Source organism: Conger conger, chromosome 1 (genome assembly GCF_963514075.1).
Source record: "Conger conger chromosome 1, fConCon1.1, whole genome shotgun sequence".
Classification (NCBI taxonomy): domain Eukaryota; kingdom Metazoa; phylum Chordata; class Actinopteri; order Anguilliformes; family Congridae; genus Conger; species Conger conger.
The window spans coordinates 82,277,076-82,296,920 of record NC_083760.1 but is presented as its reverse complement, the minus strand read 5'-3'; the positions used below and the strand labels follow the sequence as shown (position 1 = coordinate 82,296,920).

The 19,845-nt window shown below is 51.3% G+C and overlaps 2 protein-coding genes across 3 annotated transcripts in view; one reads left to right on the top strand and one right to left on the bottom strand.

Annotated features, from left to right (window-relative positions):
- Positions 1-17,650, top strand: part of kirrel3l (kirre like nephrin family adhesion molecule 3, like) — a 41,758-nt gene extending 24,108 nt beyond the window's left edge. Inside the window, 16 exon segments of the mRNA XM_061245939.1 lie at positions 520-672; positions 1,643-1,792; positions 4,218-4,375; positions 6,441-6,591; positions 7,300-7,405; positions 7,622-7,770; positions 8,023-8,150; positions 9,171-9,297; positions 9,790-9,837; positions 9,840-9,889; positions 11,102-11,113; positions 11,115-11,301; positions 12,326-12,433; positions 13,084-13,193; positions 13,342-13,431; positions 15,354-17,650. Coding sequence (XP_061101923.1) covers positions 520-672; positions 1,643-1,792; positions 4,218-4,375; positions 6,441-6,591; positions 7,300-7,405; positions 7,622-7,770; positions 8,023-8,150; positions 9,171-9,297; positions 9,790-9,837; positions 9,840-9,889; positions 11,102-11,113; positions 11,115-11,301; positions 12,326-12,433; positions 13,084-13,193; positions 13,342-13,431; positions 15,354-15,854 — 2,228 coding nt within the window. The 3' untranslated portion in view covers positions 15,855-17,650.
- Positions 17,651-18,160: 510 nt separating this feature from the next.
- Positions 18,161-19,845, bottom strand: part of st14 (ST14 transmembrane serine protease matriptase) — a 51,186-nt gene continuing 49,501 nt past the window's right edge. For both annotated transcript variants that reach the window (XM_061215986.1, XM_061215987.1), the window contains exon 19: positions 18,161-19,845. This exon is cut by the window's right edge and continues 86 nt beyond it. In XM_061215986.1, coding sequence (XP_061071970.1) covers positions 19,770-19,845 — 76 coding nt within the window. In that variant the 3' untranslated portion in view covers positions 18,161-19,769.

Here is a 19,845-nt window from a genome sequence, read left to right as displayed (position 1 = left end):
GGAGTTAATGTGGTTTCGATTGTTTAACATCCATTTTACAACACGCACAAAAGAGACTGGCAGGTTTTCAGCTAGCTCCAGCGACGGTACGCATTCTCCACCATATGGCCCACAGAAGGGGTTAAATAAAGGACCGGGGGCGGGGGGGTTTTGCGCCCCGTTTAGTAAAGATGTGCGATGTCTCGAATGTCTTTACACACCCACACAGGCACACACCTGTTTTGGATGGAGGGAATGTTACGGAGAGTAAATGACTTTCGCACACTGTGACAGCTGCTCCCGCTATCAATCAGAAAAAAACAGATGAAGAAGTGATAGAAAAATATATATCAACAGGTATATGGAGTTTATATCTTTTTTTAATAAAGGAAAATGTGCACATTTTCAGGTGAAAATGGTCCGACCGTGTTTGTTGCAGGAGGCCCACTGAAGCAGCTGCAGGTGTGATGGCGTGCTTTGTACCTCCGGCCACAAGGTGGCGCCCTTCTCACTCGCCCCGTCTCCTGTCTCTCCTCACAGCGACCCAGGCGGCCTACTTCTCCCAGCAGCCCCAGGACCAGGTGGTCGTGGCGGGCCAATCGGTGACGCTGCCCTGCGTTATCGTGGGATACCGAGGCATGGTGCAGTGGACCAAAGACGGGCTGGCGCTCGGAGGAGAGAGAGACCTGCCAGGTGAGAGAGAGAGAGAGAGAGAGAGAGAGAGAGAGAGAGATGGACAGAGAGAGAGCAAGAGAGAGACAGAGGGAGGGAGAGAGAGACAGAGAGAGAGAGAGATGAGAGATAGAGTGATGGACAGAGAGAGCAAGAGAGAGATGGAGAGGGAGGGAGAGAGAGACACAAGGGGAGAGAGAGAGAGGCACAGAGGGAGAAAGAGAGATGGAGGGATAGAGTGATGGACAGAGAGAGAGCAAGAGAGAGACGGAGAGGGAGGGAGAGAGAGACAGAGGGAGAGAGAGAGAGAGAGAGAGACCTGCCAAGTGAGAGACAGAGAGAGAGACAGAAATAGAAGACTCAGATAACCAAAATCAGTTCTGGGAAAAATTCAATAAATTAAGTGACAAAACACCCGAAGAATTCGCCATCCAAAATGATGAAATTTGGAAAGAACCTACATACAAAATTATCTTGGGATAATTTCAATTTGGTACAAGAACTAATTCAAGAAAAACTGAAAATACTTGAATCAACAATCAAGGACAATCAGAATCCATTGGACAAGCAAAGCCAGATCTATTCTCCTGGCCTGAGCCCTGTTTCCAGGAGTAAGCTAGAGCTAGCCTTGGCGTTGGCAGACTGTTTAACTGTCCACCACAGAGCTGCCACCCCCTCCCTGCCAGTCGACTCCTGCACTGGATGTCAAAAACAGGAAAATATTTTGAAACATATATAGATGCTTTATTTTTGATTGAATGTCCCCTGTAGTGCCGGTTACAGCACGCTAGAATGTGTGTCTCTCGGCTGTTGAGAATTAGACGAGAGACCCACATTAGCTTACAGGGGACAGAAACGAACCGCCCGGTCGGCGGAGGTCGACGTGATTCCAGGTTTCCAGTTCCCAGCGTGGCGGCCGTGTCCGCGACGCCGAAGGGCTCCCTTCCCGAGCGGTTCCCCTGACGCTCTTCCTTTCCGGCGGTTTCCGCAGGTTGGACGCGCTACTCCTTGATGGGCGACGCGCTGTCGGGGGAGCACAGCCTGCTGATCGACGCGGCCGAGCTGGCGGACGACGCGGTGTACGAGTGCCAGGCCACGCAGGCCATGCTGAGATCCCACCGCGCCAAGCTCACCGTGCTAGGTGGGTTTCCATGGCGCCGGCGCGTTGCCATGGCAGCCACGCCGAACAGAAAAGTGTTGCGAATTCAAATTAAGTGTGGAACTGGCGGCAAAACATGAAAACGTGTGAAAGTTTGAGTGAGGGCGAAAGTTAAAATGAAAGTTTAAGTGAAGATAAAATGTTTGGATTTGCCCAAAGCTATAATGTTACTTGGCTGGATTTGTTCAGCATGTTACATCTCTGTAACTTTGATTTTCAAGTGAATACAAGTGTTGTTTCCTTTTCATTTGAAACACGACTTGATGTGTTTAGCGATCATCAAAATGGCCTCTCCAAACCGTTTTTATGACACAAAAAATGAAGCAGTGCATTCTACAGGCCCGGCTGCCTAATATTAGCCTCACTGTCTAAGTAGGCTTCTGGTAAGTTCTCTCCGGTATTTTCTCAGGGTGTGTTGTGTGTCACCCTCTCACTCTGCTCTCCAGTCTAAATCATACTTTGACAGTCTTTTTTTATTTATTTAAAAAGAGCGAGTGGAGGTGGCAGCTGCAGGAAGGAGCGCGCTCCCTCTCTGCGGATAATGAAGCCAGGGAGAGTCTGAGTCCAGGCTGATGCCACTGCCACAGTCACACTCTGCACAGTTAGCGTGTTTCACCGTGACTCACCCAGCCTGTCACGCTCGTACGGTCCCTCTGTGCGTCTGCGAGAGGTCACTGTGGAGAGGGGCTGGGGGGCGTAACGTTAGGGGGCACCTGGTGGCTGACCCCGACGCCCTCAGCCCTGTCAAAGGAGCGGCGCCTTTGTTAGCGCGATTAGCCGTTTGTGTTGAGGAGCGGGGACGGCTCCGGGGACAGTGGGCCAGGTGAGAACGGTGAGCGGAGCTGACGGACTTTGAGAATGACCCCGTAGGCCAGGCCATCGCCTGCAAACAGTCGACTGGGTATCTCCTCCAAACCCTTGTCTCTTTACCCCGCCCCCTCAAACCCTCTCTCCCCCTTCAGTCTGAGTCTGCAGCGGGGGCTTGTGCAGAGGCTAGCACACAGAGACACAAAGAGACACACAGAGACACACAGAAGCACACAGAGACACAAAGAGACACACAGAGACACACAGAGACACACAGAAGCACACATAGACACACAGAGACACACAGAAGCACACAGAGACACACAGAAGCACACAGAGACACACAGAGACACACAGAGACACACAGAAGCACACAGAGACACACAGAGACACACAGAAGCACACAGAGACACACAGAAGCACACAGAGACACACAGAGACACACAGAGACACACAGAAGCACACAGAAGCACACAGAGACACACAGAGACACACAGAGACACACAGAAGCACACAGAAGCACACAGAGACACACAGAAGCAAACAGAGACACACAGAGACACACAGAAGCACACAGAGACACACAGAGACACACAGAAGCACACAGAGACACACAGAAGCACACAGAGACACACAGAGACACACAGAAGCACACAGAAGCATACAGAGACACACAGAAGCAAACAGAGACACACAGAAGCACACAGAGACACACAGAGACACACAGAGACACACAGAAGCACACAGAGACACACAGAAGCACACAGAAGCACACACGCATGGCGGGCAGCGCTCTCGTAATGAGGGAGAGTCAGAGAGGAGCGCTGAGCAGGCCGCCCTGGCTCCTTCTTATCCCCGCTGACTGCCAGCTGAGCAAACCATGGCCCTTCCTCCCATGCCCAGGGGCATTCTGGGAGAGTTCGAGGCTGGCACCTCCACAGCGGTGGCGTGTGACCTGGCGTCTCCTTACGTCTCCCCGTGCCGAAGGAGAGGATGAGGAGGGGCAGATGGGGCGGGGCTTAGTTGCGGCCGCATCGATATCGGCGGGCGGGGCCGGACGGCGGGAGGCTCCGGAGCGCAGCTGAGGGAATCCGCTGGGAAATGAACATCGCAGCAGCGCTGGGAGTCCATTAGAGTCCGGGCACAGGGGCAGCGCCGCCCCACAGACCAGCGCAGAAACTGGGAGACAGACACAAACAAGCCCAGGCTGGATGAGAAAATAAAGAACCTCGGCAGGAAACCAAAAAAACTACAAAAAAAACCACCCCTGAAAAACAGCAGGACGCCAGAGGAGTAATGATTCTGGGACTCCCTGGGTTTGAGTGTAAGGAAGTATAAAAACAAGAGTGGACTCATTTAGAATCACAAATCCACTTTAGCACCGCACACAATCTCAGGGATGGGTATGTGAAACACACACCCCCCACCGCAAGAAAACCTCGAACCTCGTTGTGTAATCACGTCTGTGTTTTGTTGGGGGCAGAGATCACACAGCGGGCCAGGAAACAAGTGAAATAGCTGCACTGCAGACACCGACCAGCAGGGTGCAGCGCGGCAAGGCTCTGTGTGACCCCCCGCCGTCTTCCTCTCTGTTCCGCAGTGCCCCCGGCCGACCCCGTGGTGGAGGGGGGCCCCGTCGTCAAGCTGAAGGCCCACACGCCTCACAACCTCACCTGCAGGGCCTCGGGAGCCAAGCCTGCCGCAGATATCACCTGGTACAGAGACGGGGAGGTGCAGGAGACCGCAGTGTACGCCAAGGTAAGGGGGAACCAGCCCGCAGACATCACCCCCCCCCCTCACTGTCAGCCCCAAACACACCCAATCACAGAATAATACATCCCTCCGCCCGCCCGAGATTAGTGCTCAGGAGAGCCTGTTTAGTGCTTTTCGGGGGAAAAGAGCAGCACTCTGCCTCTGTTTCTCTCTGTCTGTCCCACCCCTGCTGCTTCCCCCCCCCCCCCCACCGCTCTCTAATGCACTGCCGGTGCAGCAGAACTGGAGCATGTCAATGCTCAGACAGGCATGAGCGCTGATACAGTAGAATTGGCGCGGAGGAGCAGGAGAGAGAGGAGAACTCACCCACAACAATGCAGGAGCACAATGAGAGCGCGCTCGAGCGTGAAACACCCACGGGCCGCCAAAGTGCCACATTTCTCATGCTCCCTGACCACGCTAAACGACACTAAACGACACGTTTCAGAGCGCGAGCCAGGGGTGGAGGGAGAGAGAGAGAGAGAGAGAGAGAGAGAGAGGGAGGGGGTAGAGAGAGGGAGAGAGAGGGAGGGGGGGAGAGAGAGGGAGAGAGAGAGGGAGGGGGGGAGAGAAAGATGGAGAAAAAGAGGGAGAGAGGTAGGAGAAAGATTGAGAAAACGGGGGAGAGAGAGAGGGAAAGAGTGGGGGAGAGGGGGGAGAAAGATGAAAACGGTACAGTGCAGCGAGAGTGAAAGAGAGAGAGGGGGAGAGAGACCAGGGTGTCCTGGAATGCTGGGACTCAACTGACTGTAAAAATTCATCTTTTTGTGTTCAACTAAGAAAGAGTGCAGCCCCAACACACACACACACACACTCACTCACAGCCACAAACACACACACACACACACAGGCACACATACACACACAGGCACACACACTCACACACCACACACACACACACCACACACACACACACACACACACACACACAGGCACAGACACACACACCACACACACACACACACCAGCACACACACACACACACACACACATCGATCGTGTTGTCCAGAGGACATGTTCGGGTTCACCCTTCATTTCACAGGGCAGCCTCTCTCCTCTGGCACACTGCAGAGATGCGGACACAGTCACCGTCATTACTGCTGATTGTCATTTGTGACAGCGAGCAATATCTTTCAAATCTACACATTTCCTCACTTAACTCCATCGATTTCCTCCAGCAATGAATTGACATCCGTGGTTTAAAAAAGGCTCCCATTATAAACAAGGGGAGCCATCGACTGCAAGCTCCCTCAGCGGAGAGAAGCGATGGTGCACAAGTCACATCAGACAGCAAGCGTTTAACTGCCATTTCCTCAGCCCTCCGTGTCCATTTAGGAGAACAGGAAAGCAAAATCTATTATCACAAATAGAGTTTCTAACCAATAATTTCATTTCATTCTAAAAAGGCGAGCCACAGAATTTATGGTAAACACTCGCACACACGCAGGCACGCACACACACGCGCGCGCGCACACACACATACGTAATTTGAATAACACCACACAGCTCTGCGTGTGATTTCTCTTAGGGACACTTTCAATTCATTAATGGAACATTGCTTTCATTTGCTACATTTATCATTTTCAGGAAGCGAAGGATTTGTGTTGGTAACAAGGGATGTGTCTTAACGGACTAATGACTGCTTGTGTGCGTAGCTGCCTGTGTCGAAGCAGAGTCCACTGTGCCCTTCAGTAGTGATGGGAGATATCGAGAATCCCTCACTGGGCACACAAGTCTTTTCCTGTATTTTTTTATCTGGTGAGCATGGCTGTCTGCACATGATTGACAGCAAAAGGTACAGCCACCCAGTCAGGGGTCTGCTGAAGTGTCACTCTCCAATCACAGCCCTGTAAACCCTATCAGAGCCACACCCCTTTTCCATTTATCTGTTCTTGTGGAACATTCTGGATCCCCGAGGTCTCTTCTCGAGTTTAATTTCAACAGGACATACAGCTTGTTTGATTAGACTGAACTTATTAAGAATTACTAACAGCTGAGCAGCAGCTTGCAGTACTGGAGGAATAACCAAGGAGGGGGGCGCTGTTTTCTTTTTGAAATCTCCTCTCTGCAGACTCTAATGGAGGACGGGAAGAGAGAGCTAGCCGTGAGCATGCTCCCCATCGTCCCCGAGGACAAGGACTCGGGGCGCACCTACACCTGCCGCGTGGTCAACCCCGCCGCCCCCGCCGGCCGCCAAACGTCCGTCTCCATCAACGTCCAGCGTGAGTACAGCGCCGGGCGCGACCACAAGGGGGCGCTGGCCCGCCGTCTGGCACCCAGTCCCCTCGGCCGACAGCTCTTCAACTTCTCACATCAGAGATACTTTTAATGCCAGGACATTTAGTACCTTTCAAGAACCCTTCCAATACACATACTAGCGTAGCCTAGTGCACTGGTTCCCAACCCTGGTCCTGTAGGTTTTCATTTCAACCCTACGTTACCTGATTCTAGTCATCGGCAGCTCAACGAGATCTCTCGCTGTCGAATGGGGTGTGCGTCTCTTCCGGTTGGAGTGAAAACCTACGGGACCGTAGATCTCCAGGAACGGGGTTGGGAGCCCCCGGTCAAGCGGGACTTCTGGGACCCGCCTCGTACACTCCCGCGTCCACCGGGGTTGAGGAAACGCTGCTCTTTGTTAGCGGATCTGAGTGCTGAGCGCAGTGGAGGGAGAGTCTGCGGGTCACGTGTGGTGCTGGCGAGCGCCGGCGCCTCCCTTGCGCTGAAAGGAGGATATTAACTGAAGGACCTGAGTGCTGAACGCAGTGGAGGGAGAGGCTGCAGTTCAGGCGCGGTGCTAGCGGGCTGTGACGGCCCCGTTATGCTGAAAGGAGGATATTAACTTAAGGGCAGCCGCTGCTAATCAAACCTGCGGCGGCCAGACAGAAGGAGGTGACGCCCCCCCGCTTAATAACCGGGTTTTTCCTTCACAGACCCCCCTGCGGTCACCCTGTCGGTCCAACCGCAGACGGTTATGGAGGGAGCCAAGGTCCTGTTCATCTGCTCAGCATCAGCCAACCCCGAAATCACTGGATACAGGTAATTAAGCAGCTCCTCGTCATTACTTAGCCGCCCGCCTCCTCCAGCTCCTCCTCACTCGTCCCTTTCAGACGTATTTAACGCTAATGAGGCTCGGCCTGGGTACGGAGGCAGCGGTGGGGACAGTTAGTTAGCAGTAGTTTATGGCGCTGGTAGAGGAAGGTGTGTTTTAACCCTCGTCATGTGACCCCCCCCTGTCCCTTCTCATTGGTGCAGGTGGTCCAAGGGCGGGGTCCCGATCTCGGAGGCCAATGGGGACAGCCTGGAGGTGACGGTGGACCACTCATACTTCACCGACCCGGTGTCCTGCGAGGTGTCCAACTCTGTCGGCAGCACCAACGTCAGCACCCTGGTGGACGTTCAGTGTAAGTGCAGAAGCTCCGAGGCTCGTGCGTGATGAGCGCCTGACTCAGCCGCGTGCCGGCAGCCTGGCTGCACCCGGAACATTCCTGCAGATTTGAATAATGCTGTCAGAAACGAGTAATCATTTGTTAGTGTAATGATATCAAATATAATAAATAAGTTGTTACATATAGCTGTGACCTCAGGCTCATGGGGGATGTGGTATTCACGGGGATGCGTGCTGACTGGCTGTGCCTGGTTGTGTGGCCCTGCAGTCGGACCCAGGCTGCTGTCTGAGCCCAAGCCCATGGTGGTGGACATGGGGATGGACGCGGCCTTCACCTGCTCCTGGACCGGGAACCCGCCCCTCACCCTGGCCTGGACCAAGCAGGGCTCCAGTGTGGTAAGCCCCTGTCCCTCCAGACACGCATTCAAAATATTTCTCGCGTACGATGGGCTACACTGCTAGTCTTCTGCGCCACCTCCAAGGGAACCTTCACCTCCACGTTGGTTGAAGTCTCAGAAAAGTTTCAGACAGACTCGAGCCAAACCCACATAATTAGCAAAACTATTTTCAGGGACCTACCACTTATTGAAATGTAGTCTGAGCTTATGCAAATATGGAACTGTAAATGTTTATGAAATGTCAAAAGCAGCTGCAAGTACACTGTAGCTACCACAGTAAACACAAGTTAATTTGATTGCTGTGAACTTCAACAGTAAGCATACTTTCCAGAGTACATTGTTTCATAGTTATCTGGCAAACACACTGGTGGGTCCTGACAGTTTGGCACCTGCTCTCCCAGATGAATCTTACTGGAGGTGAAGCAGGAATGGAATCAGTTGGCCTTGGACCTGGAAGTCATTAACATCCACCCCCTCCTCCTTTATGAGATGCGGTCAACAACTTATATCTGAAGAGCAGGGCCTCTTCTGGAGCGCGAGCAGATTTGTGGGCTTGGAGCGGGAGGGCGGTTGAAGTGATGGAGCTTTTCCGAGGGGGAGCCCTTTGGCTTTTTCCAGAACCCCGTCTGACCCTGCCGTTCTGCAGGCCGTTCTGACAGCGCCTTGAGTCGCCCCGAGATACGGATTAATTGGCCGATTCGATGAGCATCTCAACATGGGGCTAAACGGGTTAATCACGACCGGATGCTTTTCTGGGATCAACGCGCTAACGTGTGGCCCGGGCGTAGCGAAAACCAAAGACCAAAACGGCAAACGTATTCCCGATGCCCAATCTCCCTCTGGCACCCCCTGCTTTTGTTATTAAAATGTAGAGGAACGCGCGGGGCACGCGGTCATTCTCTCATCCTGATTGAAGAGCCTGTGTTGACGTGGAGCGGTTGTTGATGGAGCGAGGGGGAGGGGGGGGGGGGGTGGTCTAATCGTCATGGAGATGTGACTCTGAATCTTCCCCGTCCAGGTGCTGAGTAACGGGAACAGTCTCCAGCTCAAAGCCGTCACGCAGGAGGACGCCGGAACCTACACCTGCAAGGCCATAGTCCCCCGGATCGGGGTGGCTGAGAGGGACGTCACTCTCACCGTTAATGGTGAGCGCGGTGTGTGTGTGTGTGTGAGAGAGAGAGAGTATGTGTGTGTTCGTATGCAGTGTGTGTATGCCTGTGTGAGTTTAAATGTGCTTTTATGTCTCAGCCTTTGTGTTGGTTTCTCTATCTCTCTGTCTCCGTCTCTCTCTCACTCTCACTCTCCCTCTCAGTCTTTCTCTGTATGTCTCTCTGTGTATCTCTCTCTCTCTCTCTATCTCTGTATCTCTCTGTATCTGGCTCTCTGTCTCTGTCTTTCTCTGTATCTCTATTGGTCTCTGTCTCTCCGTATCTCTCTGTCTTTCTGTATCTCTCTCTCTCTCCCTCTCTCAGGGTTCTTGTTGTTGTCAGCGCTCTGTTATTTTGAGCGCACAGCTCCTTGTCAGAGAGCATCCGTTTCTCTGGGTCCTCCTCCCTGTGTTGGTGGGGCGCTATGTTCCCCTGATCCCTGACTCACCCTCCCCTCCCTCCTCTCTCTCCCTCTCTCTGTCACTCCAGGGCCACCCATCCTCATGGCGGATGCCACGCAGCACGCAGTCAAGAGCTCCAAGGCAAGCTGGAGTGTCTGGTGGGCAGCAGCCCCCCTCCTGATAAGATTGTGAGTGAATCACTCCCTTTCCCCCTCTCTCCCTCTCTCCCTCTTTACTTCTCTCCCACCCTCTATCCCATCTCCTTCTCTCTCCTCTCTGCCTCCCTCACTCCATTCCCCCTCTGTTTACCTCTCCTCCTCTTTCCCTCTCTCTCCCCTTCCCCCTCTCTTTACGTCTCTCACTCCCTCATTCCCCTCTCAATCTCCCTCCCACCCTCTCTCTCCCCCTCTCTATTCCTCTCTATACCTCCCTCCCTCTCTCTCTCCCCTCTCTATTCCTCTCTACATCTCCCTCCCTCTCTCTCCCCCTCTCCATTCCTCTCACTCCCCTCTCCCTCTTCCTCCCTCTCTATCTCCCTTTCTCCTTCTCTCTCTCCTTCCATTTCTCCACCATCTCTCCCTCTCTCTCTTCCCCCCCCTCTCCATTCCTCTCCCTCCCTCTTTCTCCCTCTCCCTCTCTCCCCCCTCCCCATTCCTCTCCCCCTCTTCCTCCCCCTCTCTCCCTCCCTCTCCCTCTCTCTCCCGCTCTCTATTCCCTCTACAAACTCCCTCTCCCTCTCCCTCTCCCCCTCTCTCCCCCTCTCCCTCTCTCTCCCTCCCTCTCTCCCTCCCTCTCCCTCTCTCCCTCTCCCTCTCCCTCTCCCGTGTGGGCGCGTCTCCGCTCTGCCAGCGCGGCTCCCCTGGCCTCCAGGCCTGACGGCCCACAGCCGGCGGCAACTGACTGTAGCCAGAGGAAGGCCCCACCCCTCCCACGTTCGCGTTCGCCTTTCAATTAACGGCCAATCAAGACGCTCGATAACGACCGGCGTGACCTCCGCATACCGGAGAAGTCCGTGAGAAGATAATTAAGATCTGTGGAGGAGAGAGAGCTGGACAGTCCTGCTCTCAAAGAAGAACTGGAGCAGCCTTAAAACTGTGAAAATAAGTTATCTTAAACCTCCCCGGTTGGAGATGGAGGCTGCGGTTGACGTGACCGGGTTTCGGATCAGCCGGGCGAGATGAGAGAGTGGGAGAGGGGAGGGATTGCGTGGGGCGGGGAGCTACGGGACGTCTGGAGGATTCTGTTTGATGGGATCTGAGCTTTTAACCCCAGCGGGGAACGGCAGCCATTTTGTTCTCGGTCACGGTCACGCACGGTCGCAGTCTGAGCCTCGCTCGCTGTGGGGGCTACGGACGTGATCGCACTGCTCACGCTCTCTCTCTCTCTCGGCCCCCCTCTAGGTGTGGACCTTCGGGGGACGTGAGCCTGGCCAGCGGTTCCTCGGGTCGTTTCACGGTCCAGACGGTCACCAGCGACCGCGGGGTCCTCTCCTCGCTCATCCTCTCCGAGACCCTGGCCCAGGACTTCCAGCTGCGCTACAACTGCACCGCCTGGAACCGCTTTGGAACGGGCACCGTGTTGGTCACCCTCAAAGAGCAAGGTAGGCTGGGCCTTTCATTTCTGGAAAACATCCAGCATCTCTCAGAGCAACCTGGAACAACATCAGTGCGGGGGGGAGGGGGGAGGGGGAGGGGAAGGGGGGAGGGCTGAATTTAAATCAGTGCAGCTGGCAGGAGGGCAATACAGGTTCAGGCAAATTTCAAAACCCGCCGTCATCATAATTATGTATTTACAATCGATATAACCTAATCAGTAGATGGTAGCCTTAATTAATACATATGGCCATTACATATATTGATCAGCCGCTGAAATAAATCTGAAAAATACAGGTGTTTCAGAACTCGGCCGGGTGCCATGTCGCGGGCGGGCGTGGAAGGCTTCGATCCGTCCGCTGACACTTAAATAAGGCCAACTTCAAGCTCATTTCAGCCTTTGTTGCAGGAGACACCAGAAATAAGGTCCTCACCGCCAATTTGCGTCAACGTATCAGAGCGGTCTCCCGAGAGTTAGGCTGCGGTTATCTCCTGGAATCTCTAATTAGATTGGCGTCGGTTGCTTTTGCTGCGTGTCAGGCCTTGTTACCCTGCCTCGGGAGAGATTAGAGACAATCGCAAGGGTGCAGGGACACGGGGGGGAGGCGTTTGAGTCCCGGCGCACTGCAGACGGAATCGCTAAACGGGTTTGCGGGAGCCCCTTTTCGGGGAAGGGAGATACCTGGGCCCTGTTCGGCCCTGACGAGACGTAGCGAAGCCTTTATTTAAACAGAAACGGCAGCTGGTCGAACATCCTGTGGCAAACCGTGGGCGGACTGACTGACGTCGTACGGTTTGCTCCTGTGACATCTGAGAAAGCGCTCTCCGGGCTTTAAAGCTCTTAGGCCTTACGGTCATTCTGGATTCAGCTCCACCGCGGACACACCAACCCAACGGGAGCAGATGTATCTCGAAACGTTGCGCACCGTTGGGAGGGAACGTATGGCGAAAGGTTCTTCCCATTGAACGCGCCCCGGCTCTTAGCGCTGGACGGCAGACTGACTCTCGTTTCTCTCCCCCCCCCCCCCACAGAGGCCGTCCCCGTCCTGATCATCGTGGGAGCCGCGGTGGGGGCAGGCTGCGTCCTCCTCATCAGCGTCATCACCCTGGTCTCCTTCTGCTGCAGGAATTCTGGGAAAGGTGAGGCTAGAGGAAAGCGCTCATGCGTGGGTCCTGTAGTTCAGTCAGATACTTACACAGGTCATTCTCAAGTCGGCTTGCATTGCGTACGTGCTTAATAAATGACCTTATAAAGTGTAAGTACATAGCCTTCATTAAAGAAGCACACACAAACACATTACCCGTTTTCCGTGGCTGGGTATTTTCCTAATCGAATCAGGTTAATTACCTTGCTGAAGGGTACAACAGCAGGCCCCCATTTGGGAATCCAGCTCGGGCTTTTTGGGCTACGAGCGCATCTGCTTAAAAGCACTAAAATCGGGAATCTCACATTCCAGTCCTGGAGGGCTACGGTGTTTATTGGTTTTCAGTGAGCTGCATTAGTTCGGCGATTGCTTCGTCATCAATTAGCGAGAGAGCGTACACCTGCTTTTACGAGGCCCGCGTGGGCCGCCCAGCGCAAAGACGCCGGAAAAATACCGCAGACGCAGCGACTGCCCGGGATCCCAGTCTGAGGTCATGTGACCACAGCAGGCGCCTTTCGCAGCGCCATAGCCGCTGTTATTCTCCACAAGCCTGGTGTGACTGTGACAGCTGTAACATTGTGAGCTTTTTTCTGCCATCCAACGAACTTGTCTTTCGTCTCCCCCCTCCCCCCTCCCCCCTCACAGGCAAGAAGGTGACACGCCTCTCTAAAAGCGACATCAGAGTCCAGATCGTGCATAGCGACCACAACGCCACGCGGGGGAACGATGATGAGGAGGATGTGAAGGAACCCATGGTAGAAATCACCTTCCTCCTCTTATCATATTAGTTTTTTTATCATTTGATGGGGTCAGGGCTGGATATGATGGGCAGACTGAGAGGCCACGCTGTGGCTAGCAGATGCGAGATGCTCATTGGTTTAAACTCTCTCTCCGCCCCCCCAGGCTCCCAACAGCAGCGAGTCTCCTGGCACATCCCGGACCGAGCACAGCGACCTTCTGGAGGAAGAGGAAGATGAGCGCTCGGACTTGAAGGTACGGCCACAAAACCCTAGCAACCCTAATGCACACCGGACTGATCCAGTCCTGGTCTTAAGCTGTGAAAGTTAGCACACTGATAACACAGCGGACTGATCCAGTCCTGGTCTTAAGCTGTGAAAGTTAGCACACTTATAACACAGCGGACTGATCCAGTCCTGGTCTTCAGCTGTGAAAGTTAGCACACTGATAACACAGCGGACTGATCCAGTCCTGGTCTTAAGCTGTGAAAGTTAGCACACTGATAACACAGCGGACTGATCCAGTCCTGATCTTCAGCTGTGAAAGTTAGCACACTGATAACACAGCGGACTGATCCAGTCCTGGTCTTAAGCTGTGAAAGTTAGCACACTGAAAACCCAGCGGCCTTGGACCTGGATTAAAAAAAACCTGGACTGGCTCAAACTTCCCTTACAACAATGATTGCAGTCTGCAGTTCAACTGCAGTTGTCTTGAGTGCAATTACTGCAGTTTTACTGCCGTATCATGCAACGTTTTGGACACACGTGTTTTTAATTGCAGTATTTATGCAGCTATTATGCCATTTCAATACGTAATGTGCAAGGCTCATGACGTAGAACTATTTTGTCGTACATTATAACCGCATTGTAATTCAGATCAACTAGGGTATAACTTCACAGTAGCTGCAGTAAATTTTGTAAGGGTTTCGCCTTCCCTGAAAGCAAGCGTCTCCATAAAGCAAGTGTCCACTCTCCAATTGCAGAAATACATTTGCATTCAAGATGCATCCAGTGGCAGACTGAACATGCATGGGTTTCTTTATTTGCTGAAGACAGCACAGACTATAATTGATCAATTTCACATATTTCAGAACAATAGAATAATAAAAGTCAGCCTTTTATGGCTAATTATGAGAGCTGGCTTTTTCCTTCTTATCGTTTATTATTTAACATGCTGAGCCCCAATTCTCAGCACAATATGCTTAAGACATCACACCAGCGGAAATAAAAGGCGAATGTCAGCCTTTCAAACCACCGCAGACAGCGTCGGTGGGAAACGGGCTCTTGTGGTATTATGTGTACTCAGGATTGTGTCACGGTTCCAGGTTGGCGTTGTGAGTAGATTAGTTATGATTAGTTAGTTATCCGCTCCCTGGTCTTTCAGTGTTACCCAGTCGTTGCTGCTTATCTGACGAAACGTGACACTGGACACACTCATATCCATATCATTGTACACTGCTCTGGACAAGAGTCTGATGGAGGGATTTGGGAGGTAGTGGAGTATAATGGTTGGGAACTGGGCTTGTAACTTAGCTGCGAGTTCAATTGTGAGGAGGTACTGCCACCCCTAACCAAGATACTGACCCTCAATCGCTTTGGTATGTGCCCAGGTGTGTAAATGGACTGTGTGTTTAAAAAGGGCAAGTTGCTCTGTGGTTATTCTTTGGTACTGTACCTCCCTCCAGGGTTTTCCCTGGTTATACACCCTGATGGACCCCCCTCTATGGTTTTCCCTGGTTATACACCTTGATGGACGCCACTATGGTTTTCCCTGGTTATGGTTATGGTTATGGTTATGCACCCTGATGTACACCGCTCTAGGATTTCCCCTGGTTATGGTTATGGTTATGGTTATACACCCTGATGTACACCGCTCTAGGATTTCCCCTGGTTATGGTTATGGTTATGGTTATACACCCTGATGTACACCACTCTATGGTTTCCCATGGTTATACACCTTGATGTACGCCACTATGGTTTTCCCTGGTTATGGTTATGGTTATGCACCCTGATGTACACCGCTCTAGGATTTCCCCTGGGTATGGTTATGGTTATGGTTATGGTTATACACCCTGATGTACACCGCTCTAGGGTTTCCCCTGGTTATGGTTATGGTTATACACCCTGACGTAGGAGTGCGATTGTAGCCGTAACTGACGTGACGCTCCCTCCCCCCAGGACCCCACCAACGGCTACTACAACGTCCGGGCGCAGGAGGACCGGCACATCCGCAGCGGCTTCTCGGAGTACGTGCCGAACGCGCGGCCGGTGTACACGCCGTCCCAGCTGCCCTCCCCCAGCCCCCTGTACGGTCAGCACAGCGCCACGCAGCCGCGGATCTACGACTTCTCGCACCGCTACGCCACCACCACCGGGGGGCGCTCCAGCTACGAGCAGCAGCAGCAGCAGCAGCAGCAGCAGCAGCAGGCGGCGGCGGCGGCCTACCCCACGGAGCCGCTGTACGGGGGCTCCGCCTACCTGCCCGCCACCTACGGCCGCGCCTTCACCAGCTACGTGAAGCCGGCCGCCGCGTACGAGAAGGTGGAGGGCTACGAGCACTCGGACCAGGCCAGCAAGGTGTCCGGCTCCTCCCGCTTCTCCTACGCCTCGTCGCAGGTCTCCTCCCAGCAGTCCGACTACGGCCGGCCCTCCACCCAGCGCATGCAGACGCACGTTTGACCAGGGGGGCCGGGGCCCCGCGGCCGCCCAGAGACCCTCACGCACACCTCCTCTCCTCCCCAGAAGAATAAAGAAACGAAGTGACAATGGAGAAAACTGACGGACACGGACGGACATCTCGCATCTCAACATCGCCCTCACGGATGTGAATTTCTTTTTGGAGGGTGGAAGATGTCGGATATTCGGGACCCGAGACAAAGGGTAGTCGTTCTTAATTTATTGTTGTGCTGTCGTCGAATTGGTTTCGCGCGCTCTTGATCAGATGAAGCTTTCATTCGTGACACGAAGATGCCCAATCAGAACCATTGTCCTCAATGAGGTGCATTGCCTGGTGTTCGTTTTCTTGAAAGGTGTGTAATTGATCAAATTTGCATTATCCCCATCGAAGCCGTTTTATACTTCTTCTGGATCGATTCAGAGACTTTTGTCTTGTGTCTGTAAGAGGCCTGAGAAAAAAAGAAAGACATTGTGGTTGTTTGGTGTTTGTCGGCATGCAAAGGAAATCCAAGCACATTGCTGTCTTTATCCGTTACAAATGGATGGGGCCACACAGAAGGACTGGAAACTGTGAGAGAGAGAGCGAGAGAGAGAGAGAGAGAGACAGGGAGGGCAGCCAAGCGACATTCGCTGGGATTTGCCCAATTAAAAAAAAAAAATTAAAAAATAAAAATAGTGAAATTATAAATCAGTAGGGCCCTCCCAAATCATTTGGGGAGAGGATCAAAGGACATATTTATACTGAAGAAATTTGCCTGAGAGATCACAGCTGAGGTGGGGTGGGTAAAAATAAGTAAAAAGTTAAGCGGTCAGAGAGTGGCAGTTGGCATCTTTCGACCAGACTTGACTTTGCATTTTCCATTTGTTTTTGATGGTGAGCAAAGATTGGGAGATGATACCCAAAGAAGGCACCCTTGAGGGGAGGGGGGCAGTGGTGGTGACCTCTGACCTCAGTCTTTACTTTAGGATTAGGACTGTGTTCAGTACAGCAGCCAAACAGGCCTTCAAAAGATAAAATCTAGAATAACAAAAAAAAAAAAAAAAAAAAATGAACAAGAAAAAAAAACAGTACTGTTCCAATTTCCAGGGCAGTTTGTTTTCGCTACAGGGTTGTAAACTTGACCGAAGGTGGATTTCAGATGACGACGACCAAGCCTGGGTCCCTAGTGGGGCAGCTGGAGAACAACCACGTGATCAGTGAGATTACCTGCCGTTGTTGCGATACCTTTACAGACACTGTACTACCCAGGAACACTAGATCACCTGTACAAAGGGAAAACAAAGTTCTTTCTATCTGTTGCATGCAGATGATGTGTCTATAAGTGAAATGATTCAACTTTCGTTAATGTCCATTTGCAGTGTGAGAGATTTGTATACGTTACCTGACCCAGATGGACACGGGTTCAAAATGGCAGGAACTGTGCGCTGCCATTTTCCTCTAAGCCGTTCCCAATCCAAGAACGTCACGAAGTGTGAAATGGAAGAAAAACATTGCTTGTCTTTATTTTTATATTTTATATAAGCCTTAATGTACAGCGTGTAAGCTGCTCTATTGTATAGCATCTTTTTATGACATAAATATATATTATCTTAATTGATTTTATCGGTTCACCATTTCTCCCTTACTCCGTTTGTCCATCACTGAAAGCAGAGACGAAGAAAGTTCCGGAACACGACTAATTGCCATTTTCTTTTTTTAAAATAATGTATTAAGATTTTTATTTGCTAAATAAAAGGAGCTATTGTTGCTTGTAACTTTGTACACATATTTATATTTAAATAAATCCATTTCAGATAAACTTGTTTGTGGGTTGATTGACTCGATGCGTTGAGGTGTGCTCCAGCAGCGCCTCGGGGACTGGAAACAAAGCGATGTGTACCTCGAGCGAGTGAACACACAAATTAGCAGCGCTGTCTTTCTGATGTGCGTATTCCCCAGACATTCTGTGTATTCTGAAGACAGATGAGATGTGAACAGCTCTCTATGGTTAACTCAACTGCCAGAAGTCACCAACTATATTGCGCGTGACAGAATTTATACAGATAGAAGGCACGATGTGACAGTGTGGGTTTGACATGTTAGTTCTGTCAATAAGCAAGTGAATTCTATTTATAAAAGCAAAAAATAAATAAAAAACAACAACTGCTGAATTACTCCCAGAAACACCTCAGCTGAAAGTTTAAAATAGGTAGGAGTCTGATGACGTTGTGAAGGAACAGGGTGTGGTGTCCTTTCCAACATGACGGGAACAGAACCCAAAATGCATCTCTCCCACGTTCGCAGGAAAAAAGATTTAAGGCAGCATCGATTCGAATTAAGCTAGTTTATTGTGTATATAACATAGATCTTTGTTATAAAAATATTTTCACATACAAACATACAAAAGAAAATATTTTAACTATTGTCATGATCCAATGAACACTTTATACCAGTCCACAATTCATGAAAAGATTTGTACATCAAGATCAATATTTACAAGACCCAGACCCAGTCGCCGTCCCCAACTCATTTGCTAAAACGCCCGGAGATCGCGGAACGTCCCTCAGCCGTACGGAGTGTATGCGTGGCTCAGCGCGGTGAACTCATCTTTGACATGTAACAGGGATCTTTTGTTTCTGATAAAAAATTGAGGGTTATTCGCCGAAAACACTAGTCGGGTTTACTCTGTGAGAAGAAACGCAGGCCGAACAGAAGACCTCAGAGAAAAGTCTGAAGGGTTTCGAGAGAGGATTTCAGAAGAATTCGACATTGTTTTCTTGTAACAAAGACGGCGGTAGATGGGAATAACTTTCAACGGAGCGTCTCCAGCCAATAGCTTCAGTGAAGATGCCCTCAACTCGCTGTCTTGTCGAGTGCTGTGGAGACTCTCATTGGACTGAAAGATCCACAGCAGCCTTGGGCTTCGTACCCCCACAAAGCCCCGCGGTGCAACAACCGTACCCAGACGAGACTGACGTCACGCCCCAGTCTCAATACGGCTTCCAGGTTGGGTATCCATATTCGCAAAGGATTCGCATATCCGTTAAACATTGGAAAATGTTAGGGAAAATGTCTACTGGGGTTTTTGGACTTAAACAGAGAAAAATGCACAATATATTGCTACTGAAGTGTATACAATATGAGCACTGACATAGGTTCAAGCGGAAAATATAAAAATAAGGAGAAAAAACAAAACAAAACCTCAGCATAAATTCCTGGTCAGCTGGGTAATGTTAAGAGTCCCTCAAGTTTAAAAAGTTTGGATTCGAACTCACTTCTCCAAAAGTATTTTGGTCACTCATAAATTATTCAAGATTGTGATACATCGTTCAATACTTCAGAGGCCACGAGAGGCATTAAAATAATGGGTAGAGAAACTAAACAAAAATATTTACAATTTGGCCATCAACTGAATATATTAAAAATCCCCCCTCCCAAACAAAATCCATTTTCCAGTGCTTGACGATCGACTCAAATGTCGACGTTAAGACTTGTCCACTTTCATGCCCGCCCCCATGCTGATGCGACTTGATATGTGCAAAAACGGCGACGCAATGCTGGAAACACACCAGCATTGTTGCATAATATCTGACCAAATACAGTAGCTGGTATTACTTTTAGATATGCTTATACCTCCAAAACATGCAGGCGATAAACTGCCTTCTGTATTTTTCCCACATTTAAATAATCCTAGCCTGAATGCTCTTCGTCGGAATACCTGGAGATCCAGCAATGCAAATATGTCTTAATTGTGCAGAGGCCTTGTTTTCAGCATACTGCACCATTTTCTTAAAAAAATTCACGTCCTGAGTCCCTAAAGTCCCGGGTAATATTGATTTGGGGCGCTGGTGTTTGTATTTCCATTGCTGGATCTGGCCCTACTCTTTGGTCTTTGGCAGTATGCTGGGACCCCCCTCCCCCCCCCCCGCAGTGGCTCTCTACACGTTGGTGGTTTCTCGGATCCAGTCCCTCAGTTTGGTGACGCGGCTGTACACCCCCGGCTTGTTCCGACGG